The 17,667-nt window shown below is 34.7% G+C and overlaps 1 protein-coding gene across 5 annotated transcripts in view; it reads left to right on the top strand.

Moving 5' to 3' along the window:
- Positions 1–17,667, top strand: part of LOC5572102 (mucin-12) — a 130,758-nt gene that overhangs the window by 106,805 nt on the left and 6,286 nt on the right. For 4 of the 5 annotated variants that reach the window (XM_021848989.1, XM_021848983.1, XM_021848994.1 and 1 more), the window contains one exon: positions 4,921–5,223. The exons of the other annotated variant lie outside the window; for it this stretch is intronic. In XM_021848989.1, coding sequence (XP_021704681.1) covers positions 4,921–5,223 — 303 coding nt within the window. The remainder of the gene's footprint in view (positions 1–4,920; positions 5,224–17,667) is intronic. 5 annotated transcript variants of the gene reach the window in all.

The following is a 17,667-nucleotide window of genomic DNA, read 5'->3' on the forward strand; positions in this document are numbered from 1 at the left end:
GTTTTCCTGGGAAATAGAGAAAAAATAACAGGATTGTGCTCAATTGAAGTTTTAAAAAGCATTAATCTAACAGACTTGTAGGCTAGATGATGGCTTCTGATAATTTTCATTAAGATAATCGAGCAACTTCTAGTTGAGAAGCAAACACACATATACACCCGATTCTGTTTTTGCACGGATTTTTTTTACACGGCCGTGCAAAAAAAGTTTCCATACATTTTTTTTCACCAACACCTTATTTTTGCATGAAACGTCGAGAAATGGTGTTACTTTTTTTTTGTACGGTTTTTGAAATTTGAACTGAAATTTTTTTTTGCACGGTACGCATTCCCCGTGCAAAAACAGAATCGGGTGTACTAATTATGCACTAAACAAAAATAGGGGGAGATCCCCCAGTACCGGACAGCACCCAATACCGGACAAAGTCGATAAATTGAGAAATCATGGATCAATCAAGATGGTTTATTAGAAGAAAAGAAACCTATTATGGAAACTAATATTTGCATAGAATAACACTTCCTTGAAATATGCAAGCTTTTTTGGAAAAGTAGGAATGTTTGAAAATGGTCAAAAATTTGACGTATTGCCTTAAATTTGAGTCTATTCAGTAATTATTTGGAATATGACAAAATACTTTGGATCACGCAAGCATAATCCAACATAATCATAATTTCATAGTGTAAATGTATGTTGTACTATAATTGAACAAAATGTTAACAAACTACAATTTCTGTCAAGCACCTCCTGTCCCTCAGTTTCGGACAGCTTGATTTGTTACATGATATCTTTGTAATATTTGCACCAGTGTCTCAAAATACATCCATTTTTCATGGATTCCGTCGATCATGGTATCAAACATGCAATAAAATTAACAAGAATGCACATTTAGAACAACATCGTAAAATGTGCTATTTTTCATCATATATAAGAAGTTTTTAATAAACATTTTGCAAACTAAGAAAAACACAAATCGTTCTTGTAAATGTTGCAAATGCATTGAATTAGCAAAAAAATACTATTCCAATAATAAAAACATTGAGCGATGTTCAAATTTACAGAATTCGATGCATTTTCAGAACGTGTCCGGTATTGGGTGCCAAGTTTTAAGATCGATAAATTTGGTACTAAAATACATCATCAAAATGCAATGTCAAAATTTACATTTTTATTTTCAAATTTATTTTTGTACACTATAAAAATGATAATATTTATCATAAATGGGTAACAGGAGCACATGAATCCAATATTTTTTGAATTATGAATTTAGTGGCTTAAGTGTCCGGTACTGGGGGATCTCCCCCTACTCTACACTCTGAATAGAACAGAACCTGCTTCTCAGCTCATTGTTCTTTCCACAATTATTAATGCCGCTAACAGCAGCATCTTTTTTAATCACAAAAAATATGCAAATCGCAATGACTGTTTTGTTTTGCTATATTTTTAAACCCTTATTTTACAAGTGTTTCAAAAACTTCAAATTATAGAATTTGTGTTGATTTTGTATTTGTATTTGTATTTACCGTCACTTTGGCACCTTCAATTCCCATGATCCAGGCCAGGGACATACCAAACCCTCATTTTTTATGTTTCAAATTAGGTAACTTTACGTCGACATTTCATGGGATCTCCGTGCAGTTTCTCAGATCAAAACTTTTCGAACAACGTCTTCCTTTCAATCGGATGTTCGAAGTAGACACCGTAATATCGTAATTTTTGGCAACCTCTTTTTGAGAAGTTCCTTGATTTGTGATATCTTTTAACGCTGTGTTCTGTTTTACTTAAAGAACAAACACAAATTCAATCTCTAATACGAAGCTTTCCACTAGCCCCAGTTAGAAAATTGATGGTGTTTCAATTTAGCTTTTTTGAGGTCCACATCACATTGATTTTACATTTTTTTATTTTAGTTTCAAATGATTAGGGAAGACACTTAGATGTGCTAAAAAAATATTTCCTTAAACATTTTTATACTATTTTTTTACTTTTTGTCCTCCATATCAAGCAAAAATGCCTTCATTTTTACACTCAAGGCTCCATCGATTAACTTTTCCTTTGAAGTAAATATATGTATCAAACTACCCTAAAATTTTGGTTTGACTCTAAACATTATAAGAAAATTGGCATGACATTTTCGGTGTCGCAATAATTTCGTGTTCGCCCTTTATAAAACCAGTGTTTTATACATCTTTGGCGACCTTTACCTAAAAATTGTGACGTGCTGGAACATTTCTGAGAACGACATCAGATTCAGCGACCCAAAATATACTAGAGACTTCTTCCTTCTTCTTTCTGGCATTACGTCCCAACTGGGACAAAGCCTGCTTCTCAGATTAGTGTTCTTATGAGCACTTCCACAGTTATTAACTGAGAGCTTTCTTTGCCGATTGACCATTTTTGCATGTGTATATAGTGTGGAAGGTACGATGATACTTCTATGCCCTGGGAATCGAGAAAATTTCCTTTTACGAAAAGATCCTCGACCAGCGGGATTCGAACCCACGACCCTCAGCATGGTCGTGCTGAATAGCTGCGCGTTTACCGCTACGGCTATCTGGGCCCCATATACTAGAGACACATAATTTGATTCTTGAGACACGCAAAAATGTCTTTTTTGTTACGCTGTGTAGTTTCGGATCACAATTTGGCTTCAAACAGGGACATTCCACGAATCATCAGCTTGCCAAAGTTATCAACTCTGGATTTGCTACGAAAAAGTCGTCCGGAATGGTGTTGCTGGACGTAGAGAAAGCATATGATTCAGTTTGGCAAGATGCAATTCTTCATAAAATAGCAATAGGAAATTTTCCTGTCCATCTCATCAAAATTGTTCAATCATTTTTGAAACATCGCAGCTTCCAGGTTACTGTCTATGGGACATTTTCTGAGAAAAAGAACATTCCATATGGAGTTCCCCAGGGATAAGTTTTTGAGTCCAACGCTATATAATATTTTTACGGTAGACATTGTGATGATTGACGGTGTGCACTACTTCATATTCGCAGATGACACTGCTTTTGTAGCCACAGACTCCGATCCAGAAGTAGTGGTAACTCACCTGCAAGCTACTCAAAATGCAGTCGAAAGATTTCCCAAGAAGTGAAAAATCAAAATCAACCCGAGCAAAACCCAAGCAATCTTTTTTACAAATAGGCGTAGTGTCAGACATCTTCCGAGGCGTAAAGTTCTTCTCGTGGCCATCAAGTAGAGTGGTCAGAACTTGGGTCTAACTATGGACCGCAAACTAAAATTCGGAGCTCACATTCAAAACTCACTGCAGAAATGTGACAAGCTCGTCAAGAGTACTCAATGATCTGTCGACGTTCCCGTCTAAGCATCACAAACAAATTGTTGCTGTACAAAGCTATCATACGACCTGCAATTACTTATAGTTTTCCAACGTGGAGTAATTGCGCAAGAACTCATCGAAGAAAGCTTCGTACAAAGCAAATCCGAATACTGAATGATGTTGAATCTCGATCCCTTCTTCCCCAATGACGAACTTTACAGAATTGCATGAGTGGACCTAATCGAGGACTGGTTTGAACGTCTGCTGCCCAAGTTTTGGAATACTTGCTCAACTTCATGGAATTCCATACTACAAAATATGTCATTGTCTGTACTGTGATTTACTTTATTTTATTATCAATCATTTATCCAAATGCAAAGTTTTTTTTTCCATTTTTCCTTTTAAGCTAATTTTTTGCTAAGAAGCCAATTCCAATCATATGAAAAACTGTTAAATTACACCAAATCTCAGTTTAGAAAACAAACTATATGTAAATTGTATGTAAGACTAAATAAACTTCAAAAAAATATTCAAACATTTTTCGAAAATACCCCGTCTAAAGACTAGGTTTAGCATTAGTGTGGGACAAAATTCAGATCCTCGCTCCAGTCCTCTTTTTGGATTGCATTTAGGTCCCATAAAAACTGTGCAAAATTTCAGCTCGATCGGTGAAACTATATTTACGCGCCAGCCCTTCAAAGCTTGTATGGGATTTACTATGGTAAAACATACTTTTGCAAAGAAAAATCGCCAGAGGTCGCCCATTGACCTCTATAAAAATTCTGAACGCAGACCTCGATAGGTATTTCTACGATGAAGAATATTGCCGAAGACCGCGAAACAATCCGACACTTGTGAAAAAAGTTATTCAATGAAAACCTATTTGCGTTGATTAAAACGTAAAGGAATAATAATAATAACAAAATTGGGCAAAATTTACAAATAGTATTTGTTTAATAACTTTTTTCACAAGCATCGGATTGCTTTGGGGTCTTCGACAATGTTGTTCATCGTAGAAATACATATCGAGATCTGTGTTCAGTATTTTTATAGAGCTCAATGCTCGACCTCTGGCGATTTTTCTTTGTAAAAGTATGTTTTCCCATAGTAAATCCCATACAAACTTTGAACGGCTGGCGCGTAAATATAGTTTCACCGATCGAGCTGAAATTTTGCACAGTTGTTATTGGACCTAAATGCAATCGAAAAAGTGGACTGGAGCGAGAATCTAAATTTTCCATATAACCGTGTCCCAGGCTATTGGGCATTAGAGAGTTAAATGGTTGATCGGTTCTTTAGATTTGTGCTCTCGAAGATTTGAGTTTTGCTTTGGTTCATCTTCACCTAATTAGTTTCAATGTAATTTCAATACGTAGGTACGACCAATATCACAAACCTGTTCGTCTTTTTTTTTTAATTGTGGTATATCTATATATACTAAGGCATCATGCACACAATTATGTCATGCGCCATAGGGGCAAAGCGTTGTAATACTTATGAAAGTTCCAGAGTACACACACAAAAAGTGTTACAAAGGTGGAACCCGTGACATAATTTGTGTATCGTCCCAAAAATCTTCTGTAGAAATTCAAGAAATAAGATCGTTTTTATTCATGCAAAAATGTTATTTTAAGGTGGCACATCATACCAACGATCCATGTATAAACCAGCGGAATCGAAAATTAGACGCATGCAAACGTCATCTTCGCACCAGCAGCCATCGGCATACACTCGTAGCAGTAGTTCTACCGTTGAAGGCAGTAGTAGCACCGGCAGTAGCAGCATCACAAACTTAAACACTAGCTATTCTCATCCTCATCAGACACAAATTGCACCAACAATACAGCAACAGTCCCACCACCATCAAAGCTACAGTTCGACTGCAATGCTTCGCCAAACGAGTTCACCGGCGACTGTTGTTCTTCCAGATTCCCATGGTAAGCATGAACCCTTTGTTATATTGCCGACTTTCGAAATTCCACGTGTGCTGTGAGGTGGTTGGTTTGACTTAAATTTCACAATAGCCTAGTGATAATGCTTCCACTAATGATCATGGTTTTCTCACTAATACATCCCCATCACTTCATGTAATCACTTTTCACATTATTCCTCTATCATTTATTATTTCAATTCATGTACAAAATACATACAGTACATAATTTTCACTCCATGCTGCGTTATGGCAACTGAAGGACACCACCATCAGCAACACCAACAGCAACTGCAACTTTCTCAGGGCTTCTTCTACCCAAGGTTAGCATTATTAAAAAGTTCAGCCTAGCGTAGACAGTGATGCGCTTGAATGGCTTGCCCCGAGAGCAACTAAAGTAAAAGCACTATACCTTATACCTCTCAAGAATTCTGTACAATTCTTCGCCCCTTAAGAAAAAATTCAAATTTATACGAAGAGCGAACAACTAGAGCAGGATGAGGTGAAGGATAATGCTTTTAGAGAAGATTCAAAAATATTGTCCATCATTTTTCGGGATTTCTAGACACCCCTCTCCCCTCTGTCACACTTTTTCCAATACCTAATGCATGTATTATCTCACTTTCGTAGAAACCAACCCCTCCCCCAAAAGATGGACGTTAATTTTGAATGTTCCCTTATCTTATATATGTGATACAAAATGTCAAAAGCCATTAACGTTAAATCTTCAAAAAATGTGCAATGGTAATTTGTTTCGCTTCACATGTAAACATGACAGTTATTGTGCTTATTCTACATGTGCTTTAGCTAAGCATAAATGGATTTCGTCCCTATTATATGTTGTACAGTTGTGCTCGCTTGCAGATCCTCTGACAAACCGTGCTTTTGAAAATACACATATTGAAAGCAGCGCGCGGTCATCTCTATGTTCTAGCAACCTTAATCTCAATATATAGGCTCTCAGAAATGCTTGCTTGGCTATTATAAAATTGTATTGTGCTGCAATGAAGAAGCATGTAGATCAGCTTCGGGCTTAAGAATCCTCCTTCATATATCTCAGTGGAAAGTGGTTACAAATATGTAGTGGTAATGCTTCTGTAGCGCCCGCATGCCAGTATCTATTTCAATTTGCTCTAAAAGTTTATGTAGACTATCAAACATTTGTTATTTAATCACTTAATGCTTGTAGGTATTCATCTGGGTAATGCTTGAAGGAAGGTCATCCATGTTCGCATTTTCGCATTTTTTTTGTTTTTCATCGACAATTATTAAATTAATAGAATGCATGCTTTTTCCATAATAGGGTTAAGTGGGCCAAGGTAAGTGAAGAACATGTATATTTAAGTGAATATTTAAACTTATCTTTCAAAATCCTTTGAGGTCATTCTTACCTTACAACAGGAGAGAAATTCATGAAATTTTGCGATCATTATTGCATAAGAGATCGAAGGATTATTCATCTGTCAACAAGTAGATGGTGTATAATCTTATTTTAATATATACTAGTGGTCCCGGCAAACTTCGTCTTGCCATCAAGTAGGCTGTTGAAAAACGTCCATGCAAGTGTAGAAAATGACTGATTAGTATTCTCCCGTTTCCCCACTATCCCGAAGACTTTCCTAAACTTTTTTTTTCGCACAAACACGTCGGAGCTCTGGACGAATTCAACAGTGAAAGAATCATGTAAGTCCAATCACCCGTTCTCAAGCCATTTCGTGACATACAAACACCATTCCATTTTTATTTATATAGATATATTGAGTAGAAATAAGTGGTGACAAACTTTTATGAATTTGGTTTTTATATTGTAATATAAAAACCAAAATTTGGAATACCTATTTTGTAACAATGGTATAAAAAATCTAACTTCAGCTTTATTTTCTCAAATTCTCATTTTTTTTTATCTTGATGACTGACTAAGAAAAGTAAGACAAAAGTAAGAGATGCAACGCTGAAATTGATCATTGGGGCGCACATGCTAGTTTCGAGAAATTGTTGAACAGACGAAAACGTGACTCATTTCTTAAAGTACATTTGATCACCAAAAAGAAATTTCAACAATAAGAATGACGAAATGAGCTAGAAATACGAACAGAACGACAAAATATAAAATTACAACATGCATATTCTATGATTCTCTTTCACGTGCACGTAAGCTTCTGAAATATTTTCAAATTATATTAGAACATTTGAGAAGATTTAGCGCAAATAATGACTAACTCTAGCTCAGTCAGCAGGGTGTCTACTACCTGGAAAAACCTGGAAAACCTGGAATTCTCAGGGAAATAAATTGGAAGCAGTAATTCATGTTTCAATATGTCCACGATTAACTATTTCGGAACTATTTTTACACACTTTATATAATATAAAAAATTTCCGCCTAAAAATGCTACTTAAACGATTCAGTTCATTAATAAACTTGGACACTTTTCGTGAAATGTTTTCAAATTCACCATATATCTATCATAAATTCGAAGTTCCGGAAAAAATGTCTGTCTGTTGCAAGTTATGAATCTGCATGATTATTTTTTTCAAAGGTAGCAGTAATATTACACAGCTTAACAAAGATAACATTTTTGCGTGTCTCAAAGATCAAATGATGTGCCTAGTAAATTTGGGGTTGATGAATTTGAAGCTGATTTTGAAAATGACCCAGCACATTACAATTTTGAGCTACGGGTCCTCAAAGTTGTATAAAATGCTGTTTTTTAATGTTGAAAGTTAAACTATGATTGTGATCTAACCAACCAATAATCATCAGAATAGGATTATGTAGGATTCAATTTGGTTTGAATGCACGAATAAATGTTGAAAAAATCGATTTTTTAACATTCCGCTATCGTCACATAAAATTATAAGTAGGTACATAATTATAAATATGTTGACTGTAGTAGTTAAACAATGCATTTCAACACCCAATATTAAAAAGAAAAAAACTAGAAAATATTTTTGAAAACGGCCATGATTTCCGTAACTCTTATTTAAATAAATAGCAGTATTTTGATGCTAGAAACAAAGAAAATGTTCCGCAGTGTAATTGATTTATGTAAAAGATTGACGCATACACTAGTAAAATGAATAGTTTCTAATGGAACTCCTGAATAGACCTTTTTCTTCAGAGCAGACTAGCTGTTTAGAGCCCGCTCTCATAACATATTTTAAGCATTCCTGTTTTTCGTAGAAATTTTAATGAAACACAAAAAAAACATTTTATGTTTTTTGCAGGGTTGGTAGCTGGTCTCTTTTAAGATACTTGGTGTCTAATTCAATGCAAGTCTTGAAAAGTAATCTAGTTTTGAAGGAAGATCTTTTAAGTCTCTGTTTTTTACAAAATGGTCTATATATTCATTATATTGCTTGCAGTTAATCCTGATGCTAAATTATACACAGTAACATTCAGAGACTATAATGCGACTATTCAATAGGCTCACTTAGATTTTTTTCTCAGATCCTTCGAGTAAAAGCTTCAAGAAATATCCCAGTAATTCCAAGAGATTTGATTTGGAATACTTTTAAAGATGTTCTCTAGAATTTTTTATAGAGTTCTCTCTGCCAGAAATTCATCCCGCAACTTTTCGAAGGATGCTTAGAGGAATTTCTCCAGAATATGCTCCGGAAATTTCTTCATTTATTTATTTGATTTATTTTTTTCGAAACCTATCCCAACCTATGCACTAATTCTTCAATCGATTCCTCCAGATGTTGCTTTAAAGTTTCACATACAAAAATTTCTCCAAGAAAACATTTATTCCATAGTTCTGAAGAAATTCGCTTAAATATTTTACCAAGAAACCCCATAAGAATTCCTACGCTTTTTCATGTGAATTCATTTAGAGTTCATCCATGGTTACTTCCAGGAATTGCTCCAACAGTTTCTCAAGGAATTAATTTTTTTTTGCTTTGTTAACACATATGGCTAGTTCTTCACTCCGCTCGAGGGGTTATTCGAGGAAGTCTATTAGAAAGGAAGGATTTCCCAATAAATTCAATCGTCGGTTCATCATAATGCTCCTATAGATTTTTTTCTAGGAGTTTCTTCAGCATTTCATCCAAACGTTTTCCAATGAATTTCTCGAATAAAATACCCTTGAAATTCTATTTTTTTTAAGGTTCCTCATCAGTTAACACCACTGCAAATTTTCCAGTAGTTACTCCGATCAATCTTACACAAACTTCTTTGGGAATTCCTTCCGATGTTATTCAAGGAACTAGTATTCAGAAAATCCTACGGGATAAGCTATTCGATTGATTTTTGATTTCAATATCTTAACAATTGATCTAGGAAATCTTCTAAAACTTCCTCAAGTGTGCAGGAGTTCTTTCAGGGATCCTTGTTCATCAAGAGTTATGTACAGTTGTGTTCAGAATAATAGTAATGAAATCCAATTTTCATACAAAATGCTCAACTTTGGCATGCTGTAACTTTGTCTCCATATGAGCAATCGGCATGAAATTTCGGTAGTGAACTACAAATATACTCAATTTTATTATCATAAGATTTGAAAATTTTCATACTACTGGCTAAAAAGTTAAGCATCAGGTGAAATCGCTCATAATAATGGTAGTTTTAATAATTTAAATATCTGCTGTATTTTGAGATTTTTTTTATTTTTTCTTTATTCATCGTTTCAACCATTTCCACCCAAGCCATACATGTATAAACAAGCTATTTTTGTTATAAAATTGTTGCTGAACAAAAATTTACAAAAGAAAAACTACTATTATTTTGAGCGATTTCACCTGATGCTTAACTTTTTAGCCGGTAGTGTGAAATTTTTCAAATTTCAAATTTAGTTCACTGCCAACATTTTATGCCGATTGCTCATATGGAAACAAAGTGTCGACTATTGTGATTGTTTACAACACTGTACACAATACTCAAAAAGTAGTGTCCAAGCGGGCAACATAGCCTACTCCGTCTAAATATGGGCATAGAAATTAAATTTGCAAAAAAGGGTCCAGTGTTTACAAAAGAACTGTCGTTCAGCTACAGCTGAAAACTATACCCTCTCAGTAAAGTCTTCTCTCTGGTATTACAGCTAGTCCATATTGGTATTTACAATATACAACAAACGGCATGAAAATGTATTTGAAGATCTATAGCTTAGGGGCGATCCATTAATTACGTAAGGGTTTATGGGGGGAGGGGGGATTTGAGATTTCTTACGCGGCGTACAATTTATTTTTAATTTTCATACAAAAAATCTTATCATGGGGGGATGGGGGGTTGAAAAATCCCGAAAATTGCCTTACGTAATAAATGGACCGCCCCTTACTAGAGATGGTCGGGTTCGGGTTTGAAAATTTGAAATTTTTCGAGTTCGGGTTCGGGTCGGGTTTGAAGGCTACAAAATTATCGGGTACGGGTCGGGTTCAGGCTTACAAAAAATCGGGTTTGAGTCGGGTTTAGGTCGGGTTTGGTGAGAATTGTGAACAGAGTAACAACCTAAAAGCTTCCCTATGCATCAAAAACGATGTATTCACCATCTTTTCAAACTCGGGTTTTATTCGGGTTTTTCTTACAAACATTTTTCGGGTTTCGGGTCGGGTTCGGGTTTACACAGCAAAAATTTTTCGGGTTCAGGTCGGGTTCGGGTTTGCTTTTCAATTATTGTCTCGGGTTCGGGTCGGGTCCGGGTTTGAAGAAATAAAATAAGCCGGGTACCGGTCGGGTTCGGGTTTGCAAAATGTGAAACCCGACCATCTCTATAGCTTACGTCTAAATGTCTTATAAGACGTATAAGTATGCAGGCAGACAAAGTTTTGATTTCTCGAAAAAGTATCCCAACCGCCTATGTTCGAATAGTAAACGAATTCAGATTATCGATTCATCGTATTCCGCAGACAAAATTACACACAATCCGCACTGAACCTACTCAAACCTTTTTTTGGAGGAAATAATAGAAAATCCCTAAATTTGGAACGCGAGCTTTGAAATTTAGGCGGAAAAAATGTTAAGAAGGAGAGTCATTTAAAACAGTTTTAGAAGAACGGTTTTGATTGTTCCTAATAATTTTATCAAAACCTTCATGAAAGTTACTTACGTCGCACAGTGCTTTCAAGGGCCTAAGTTCGTGATCGAAAATGTTTTGCACCCGAAAAGTTGGTTTTAGAGGTATGGTGTCTTCAGAGAAGTTGTTCGCGATGTTGAAACCCTTCTTAAGAAAGTATTATTTTTGTGATGAATCCACCTAGCAGTGAGGTAGATTTTCACTTTTTTGCAAAAGTAAAGATACGCCAATAGTAGATAATTTCACTACCTAAAAATTTGCTGAATACACTTTAGCTCTATCTATTGAATTTCAAGAGATATGGATCATTTTTTGTGAACAGGGGTCGTTCTAGTTTTTTCGTTATATCTTTTTCTGGGTATTTTCTTATGTTCTACAAAGTTGTTTGAATAGATAAAACAGACATTTCTTCGGAAGGCATAAAAATTGTATATCTTATATTTTTGGAGTAACTTCCTCTAACATTTACAGGGGCAAATTGGGGCAAAATTTTTAGCTTGCATATAAAAGAGTAACTCAATAGCTATCAAATCCATGGTAACTAACACGTGGCACTGCTTTCCTTGACTACAAAATATGTTCTGTAAAATGTTTAAAAAATAAAATTATGCTGCTTTAAACCCTCTAATACCCAAATTTTTATTTTAAATTTAAGTATAATTTTTCGTTATCTAAAATCGTTCTAAACACGTTTTGGGCATTTATTTATTTTTATTCACACATTTTTAAATTTTGGTTTTTGATTTTTATAATTTTTATTTTTGAACATCCCTAGCTTTTTTCATTTTTTCTTGAAGCCTTTTCTAGTTGTTGATTTTTGGCAATAATAAAAATTTAAATATTACGGTATTAAAAAAAAAAAAAATAAATTTTTAATTTTTTTTTCGGAGCGTATTTTATTTTCCGTGTAACTAACGGAAAAACAGGTTTGAAATGATTTTAATACCACCAGGCTCTTCGTTTGTGAAAGGTTAATCGTAGAAAAATATAAAAGGTACGATTTTTTTATATTACACGTTAAATGAAGCCCAGGTATTTGTAGGTTATATAAGAATGCAATTTTTCAAACAATTTCTAAAAATACAAAAAAGTTTCAAAAGTCATAAAAAACTTTTCTTACATGCGTGTAATGAGTCAAGGTATAAGCCAAAAATAAAATCATTTTGATTTCCGAGCTACGAAAAAATACACAAAATTCCAAAGTGTACCCCGTCTAAAGGCGGGGTTGGGTATTAGAGGGTTAATACCGTGTAATTTTCAAATACGCCATTTTTCATGGGTCTGTGTAATTTGGCATAAAGCCATTTGGCATTAGGTCATTTGGCATCACGCCGTTTGGCATAAAAGACATTTGGCATAACGGTCATTTGACATTATGGTCATTTAGCATAAACAAATTTTATAAAGAACAGGCATATTTTGAAAGAAGGGATTTAACTCTAGTTATGCTAAATGGACGTTATGCCAAATGGCTATTATGTCAGATGGCGTTATGCCAAATGGCTTCATACTAAATGAACGGCTTCCATTTCAGTAAAATTTTCAGGTCTTCTAGGAAATGATATGTTCTTTAATATTTTTGGATATTGTTAATGTGAAATAGCTTGAAATCCAAAGAAAATATTGCACTAGAACTTTAAAGACACAAATCTAGTGAACCCAAACTTTGGCACGATACACCATAGTGAGGGGTGAACCCAAACTTTTGCACGATGACTTGACTGACTGTTTCATTGATTTTGAATACTTTTCAGATTTTTCCGCCAAAATTTCGTGGGGTCTCTTCAAAGAATATAAGATTACGATTCTAATGACACTTTGATTAAAAATTTTGGTCGACCCAATGCTGAGGAAATTAGATATGATTTTTCAGTGTGTTTTTTGAAAAATGTCACAACTTCAAGTAAAAATTTAGTATACAAAGTTCCAAGAATGTTTTTGGAAAAATACATACGAAGTAAGAATAATTGGACGTGTAATCACAGAGATATGGACAGAACACTTTTGCATGTTTTTTTGGATGTGAACCCAAACTTTTGCACGGGAGTGTATATAGAAAAAATGGATAGATTTATAAACAAAACCAAACTAAAGGAACCATTCGTTCCTTTATTTTTATAATTATTATTATTTTAAGCTTAAATAGGATGACTTCCGTTTTTAGGCAAATATATTACTAGGGCTCATTCATTTATTTCATAACGCTAAAAATGGCCATTTTTGATACCCACCCACCCCCTTGTAACACTTTTTGTATTAAAATTTTTACTAATTTTGTATGAGCCGTAACATCATGAGGACACCCACACACACCCTAAAGCGTTATGAAAATTTGTGAATAAGCCCTAACATTATTCAATGTGCTTCATACTACGTTCAGAATAAAGTTGATGTTATGTAATATAGGCTCTCAAATAAAATTCATACATCTAGTTTTCACTGTAAATGAGAAGTATGACGTTTGATATCAAGATATCCTATCTTATGCAATATCAGTATTAGCCAAATCGAATATATCATTGCCTAGAAGACCTGGCAATTGTCACTCAGCCCTGAAAAATGGCGTATTTAAAAATTACACGGAATTAAAAGCAGCATAATTTTAATTTTTAAACATTTTACAGAAAATATTTTGTAGTCAAGGAAAGCAGTGCCAGGTGTTAGTTACTATGGATTTGATAGCTATGGAGTTACTCTTTTATATGTAAGCTAAAAATTTTGCCCCAATTTGCTGTAAATGTTAGAGGAAGGTGAAATATTCGATTTATTAACATAAAAAATCATATAACTCCGAAAATATAAGAGATACAATTTTTATGCCTTCCGAAGAAATGCGGGTTTTATTGATTCAAACAACTTTGTAGAACATAAGAAAAAACTCAAAAATAACCATAATAAAAAAAACTAGTGTTTTAAGGGTCGTTCACAAAAAATGACCCATATCTCTTAAAATTCAATAGATACAGCTAAAGTGTATTCAGCAAATTTGCATGTAGTGAAGTTATCCACAACTTTGCCGAAGACATCATTGGCGTATCTTCACTATTGCAAAAAAGTGAAAATCTATCTCACTGCTAGGTGGATTCATCACAACAATAATACTTTCTTATGGTGAAACTCCCTTGAATCCAAAACTACCAATGTAAATGTAGTGGTGTACTCCTATGCGTGAGTATTAGTACAGTCGGATTCCGTTTTTGGCAACAAAATCGAAATTTTCAGTTGCCAAAAACGGAACCGTGCCAAAATCGGAACCCATTTTTTCAATTTCAAGAATATTATTTGGACGTCATCACATCATAGTTATGGATCCAAATGATGGCCAGACTTCCAAATGGTCCATTTCGAAGCAGATATCAATAGGAAAGGGCTATGCTATAAATTTATAGATCTGTCATGTTAATTGAGACAGACGCTCCACACACTTATGATGGCTGAACTATCTTCAATGATGTTTTATAAGATTTATGCATACTATTTGTATACAAAGGTCGTGTAAAAACAATAATCGCATAAGTGACCTTTATTCTAGAACTGGACGATTCCAATAAATAGTTGAAGAATACAGAAATACAAAACTTTTCATTAGAAAGGTATTCACAAAAAAAGTACTGGGTGTTACAAAACATAGTGATTATTCTAATTCAATGAATTTAACATAACATAAAAGTTTGTCTTTCAAGTCCAAGCGTCAAATTTTACAATGCCGGGATTAGTGGTCTAATAGCTATCACTTCTTCTGCCAAATTTGACAATATTCGATGAATTGAAAATGGCTCTTCAAAATTATGTTCTTTGCATAGTATAGTATCTTATATAAAATCTATATAAATAAAAATGGAGTGGTGTTTGTATGTCACGAAATGGCTCGAGAACGGGTCAACGGATTGACGCAAGTTTTTCATTGTTGCCCTCCACAAGGGATGCGACGTGTTCGTGCGAGGAAAAAATTCAGGAAAGTTTCCGAAATAATGCGGAAAACGGAAGAAGACTAAAGTGTCATTTGGTATGGAGGATTTCTTGACTTTTTCCAACAGGCTACTTGATGGCAAGACGAAGTTTGCCGGGACCACTAGTTATTAATAACAATTAAAAGGGCACACAGAAACAGCTGAGATCAATCGGAAAATTAAAAAAAAAACACAGAATATTGACTAAGCATTTATTTGGATTTTCCACAGAAATATGGATGGAAAATTCCTCTAGAAATAAGGCTGATACAAATATCAATTTTCTTTTATGTCACCCCCCCCCCCCCTTCAAAAATCCGAAAATTTTGAAGGGGAGAAAAAAAAAAGATTCATCAGTCCGGTTAATTTTTAATTTTTAAAGTGAAAAAACAGGTAAAATAATAATCCAGAGGACGATTGAGAAAAGTTTAACAACTAACGTTAGAAATAAAAATTCGAAAAAATGTTTTTATATTCATTTATTTTTTTTTTTTGTTTCTTATTTATTTTTAGTTCCTTCCCCCTCGTAACATCCAAGTGGTCACGGCTATAAAATAAAATTAATATTTGTATCAGCCTAATTGAAAAATTGTGTAGAACAGTGATGCTCAACATCATTAACTGTGGCCCACAATTCCATAGAATACACAAATAAGCTTCCCATCACTTCAATTTTAAATGAGTTTTATAAGTTAGGCTTGCATATTATAAACTAACCATACGAATCCAACAGATATTCTTAGGTTCCGCTATGAATCCCTTACAGAATCTTCAGGTGTCCGTTAATAATCCACAGAAATCCGCTAACAATCAGAAGTAGCTCGCTATAAATCGACTGGATCTTGCCTAGAAGTCATATAGGAAGCTACCCAAGTCTACCCAAGAGCTTGTCAGAAATTTCTAGGACTTTGTTCAGAGATTTAAGATTCCGCAGCGATATTACTGAAAATTCTCAATAGTTCATAAGGACTTTTTTCGGAGTTTCGGCTTTCAGTCAACTGTTGAAGAAATAATCCACCGGTAAATAGTGTTTTCAGCACCAACCAGGGATTTCCCAAACCTACCAAGAACGGATGACCCAATATTGTAGCAGACGGCGTGATCCTTTCAAACCCGACAGTTTATTTTTTTTTTTCGAGAAAGTTTTAACTTGTTGATTTATATATCGGGCTCTGAAGATGGTCCAATAGCCGGACCGAATCTTCGGCGATGATTAAAAATTAGTCAACGCAATTAATTAGACTGAAAGCCGAAACTCCGAAAAAATCTACGACCTATCCAGTCGAAACATACTACGTTCATAAGGACTTTCCAGACTACGAATAGCAATCTCCATATTCCGCTGGAAACCTATTCAGAATCCTCAAGATTTTGCTAGAAATGCTCGGAATACAACTAGAAAATTACAACATTCCACTAGAAACTTACAGTACGTCTGAGACCTTAGGAATTTACAAGGAATCGACAGATTTTGCACATAGTCTCAAGCAACTAATTATATCTCTTAAGGATCCTGCAAGAAACCACTGAAAATTCCCAGAAGCTCACTATAAGAACATATTATCCCGTAAGGATTCTCCAGAATACAGTTAGACAACTCCTAGACCTAGCTTAGGATCACCAGGATAACATTAGGAACATTTTGATCCATGTGACCAGCATGCCTTATTAAAATCTTGATATGGCACGCACTATATCCTGAGCAACATTAGATTGTTTTTTTCAAATGTCTAACATTATACAGAGTCTCTATCGTATTCATCGCACGATTTAATTATCTTATTGAAAATAAAGTGTAGTTTCGACTGTGTTTGCATGTGTCATGGTGGCGAAACAGTGTATAGAGCTGCTTCTGCGAATCGTTTATTTATCTAAGTATTGTCAAAGAAATTCTACAAAAAGCCAAGAGAGCCGACTTTTTGATTGGCTTGCTTCTATTGTTATGACTGCTTTTACAAACGATATGCATGTAATTCCACAATTAAAGGAACAGTGAGCTGAAGAGGTGAGACGAAATTTATAATAGAAACACATAGAATTTTTGTTGCTCTTGTGTCGATGCTTATGCTTTGTTCAAAAGAGCTTTTCCAAATTCGAAGAAAAATGTGTATCACCTACCGGCATACTCAAATGGGCTGGTCATACAGCGTGAATTCCTGAGAAAAAAAATTGGAAGTCTAGTTGAGATTAATGATTTTATGAATCATTGCAAACACACGGCCTTGTAGAAGTAAATAGGCGCGTACGGTAGCAGTTGGTGCAATCTGGGGGTATATCAACGATTATTGAGCTCTGGAATGCGATAAGCGTGAAGCTGACTTGCTTTTCAAATGACTAACACAAAAGACAAACAGATATTTACAAAAGCTTACAAATTTTAATGGTTTTCAAAAATGTTGCCAAAAACGGATCCATTTTGTTGCCAAAATCGGGGGGTGCCAAAAATGGAGCATGCCAAAAACGGAGCATGCCAAAAACGGAATCCCACTG

The sequence above is a fragment of the Aedes aegypti genome, chromosome 1 (assembly GCF_002204515.2).
Source record: "Aedes aegypti strain LVP_AGWG chromosome 1, AaegL5.0 Primary Assembly, whole genome shotgun sequence".
Classification (NCBI taxonomy): Eukaryota; Metazoa; Arthropoda; class Insecta; order Diptera; family Culicidae; genus Aedes; species Aedes aegypti.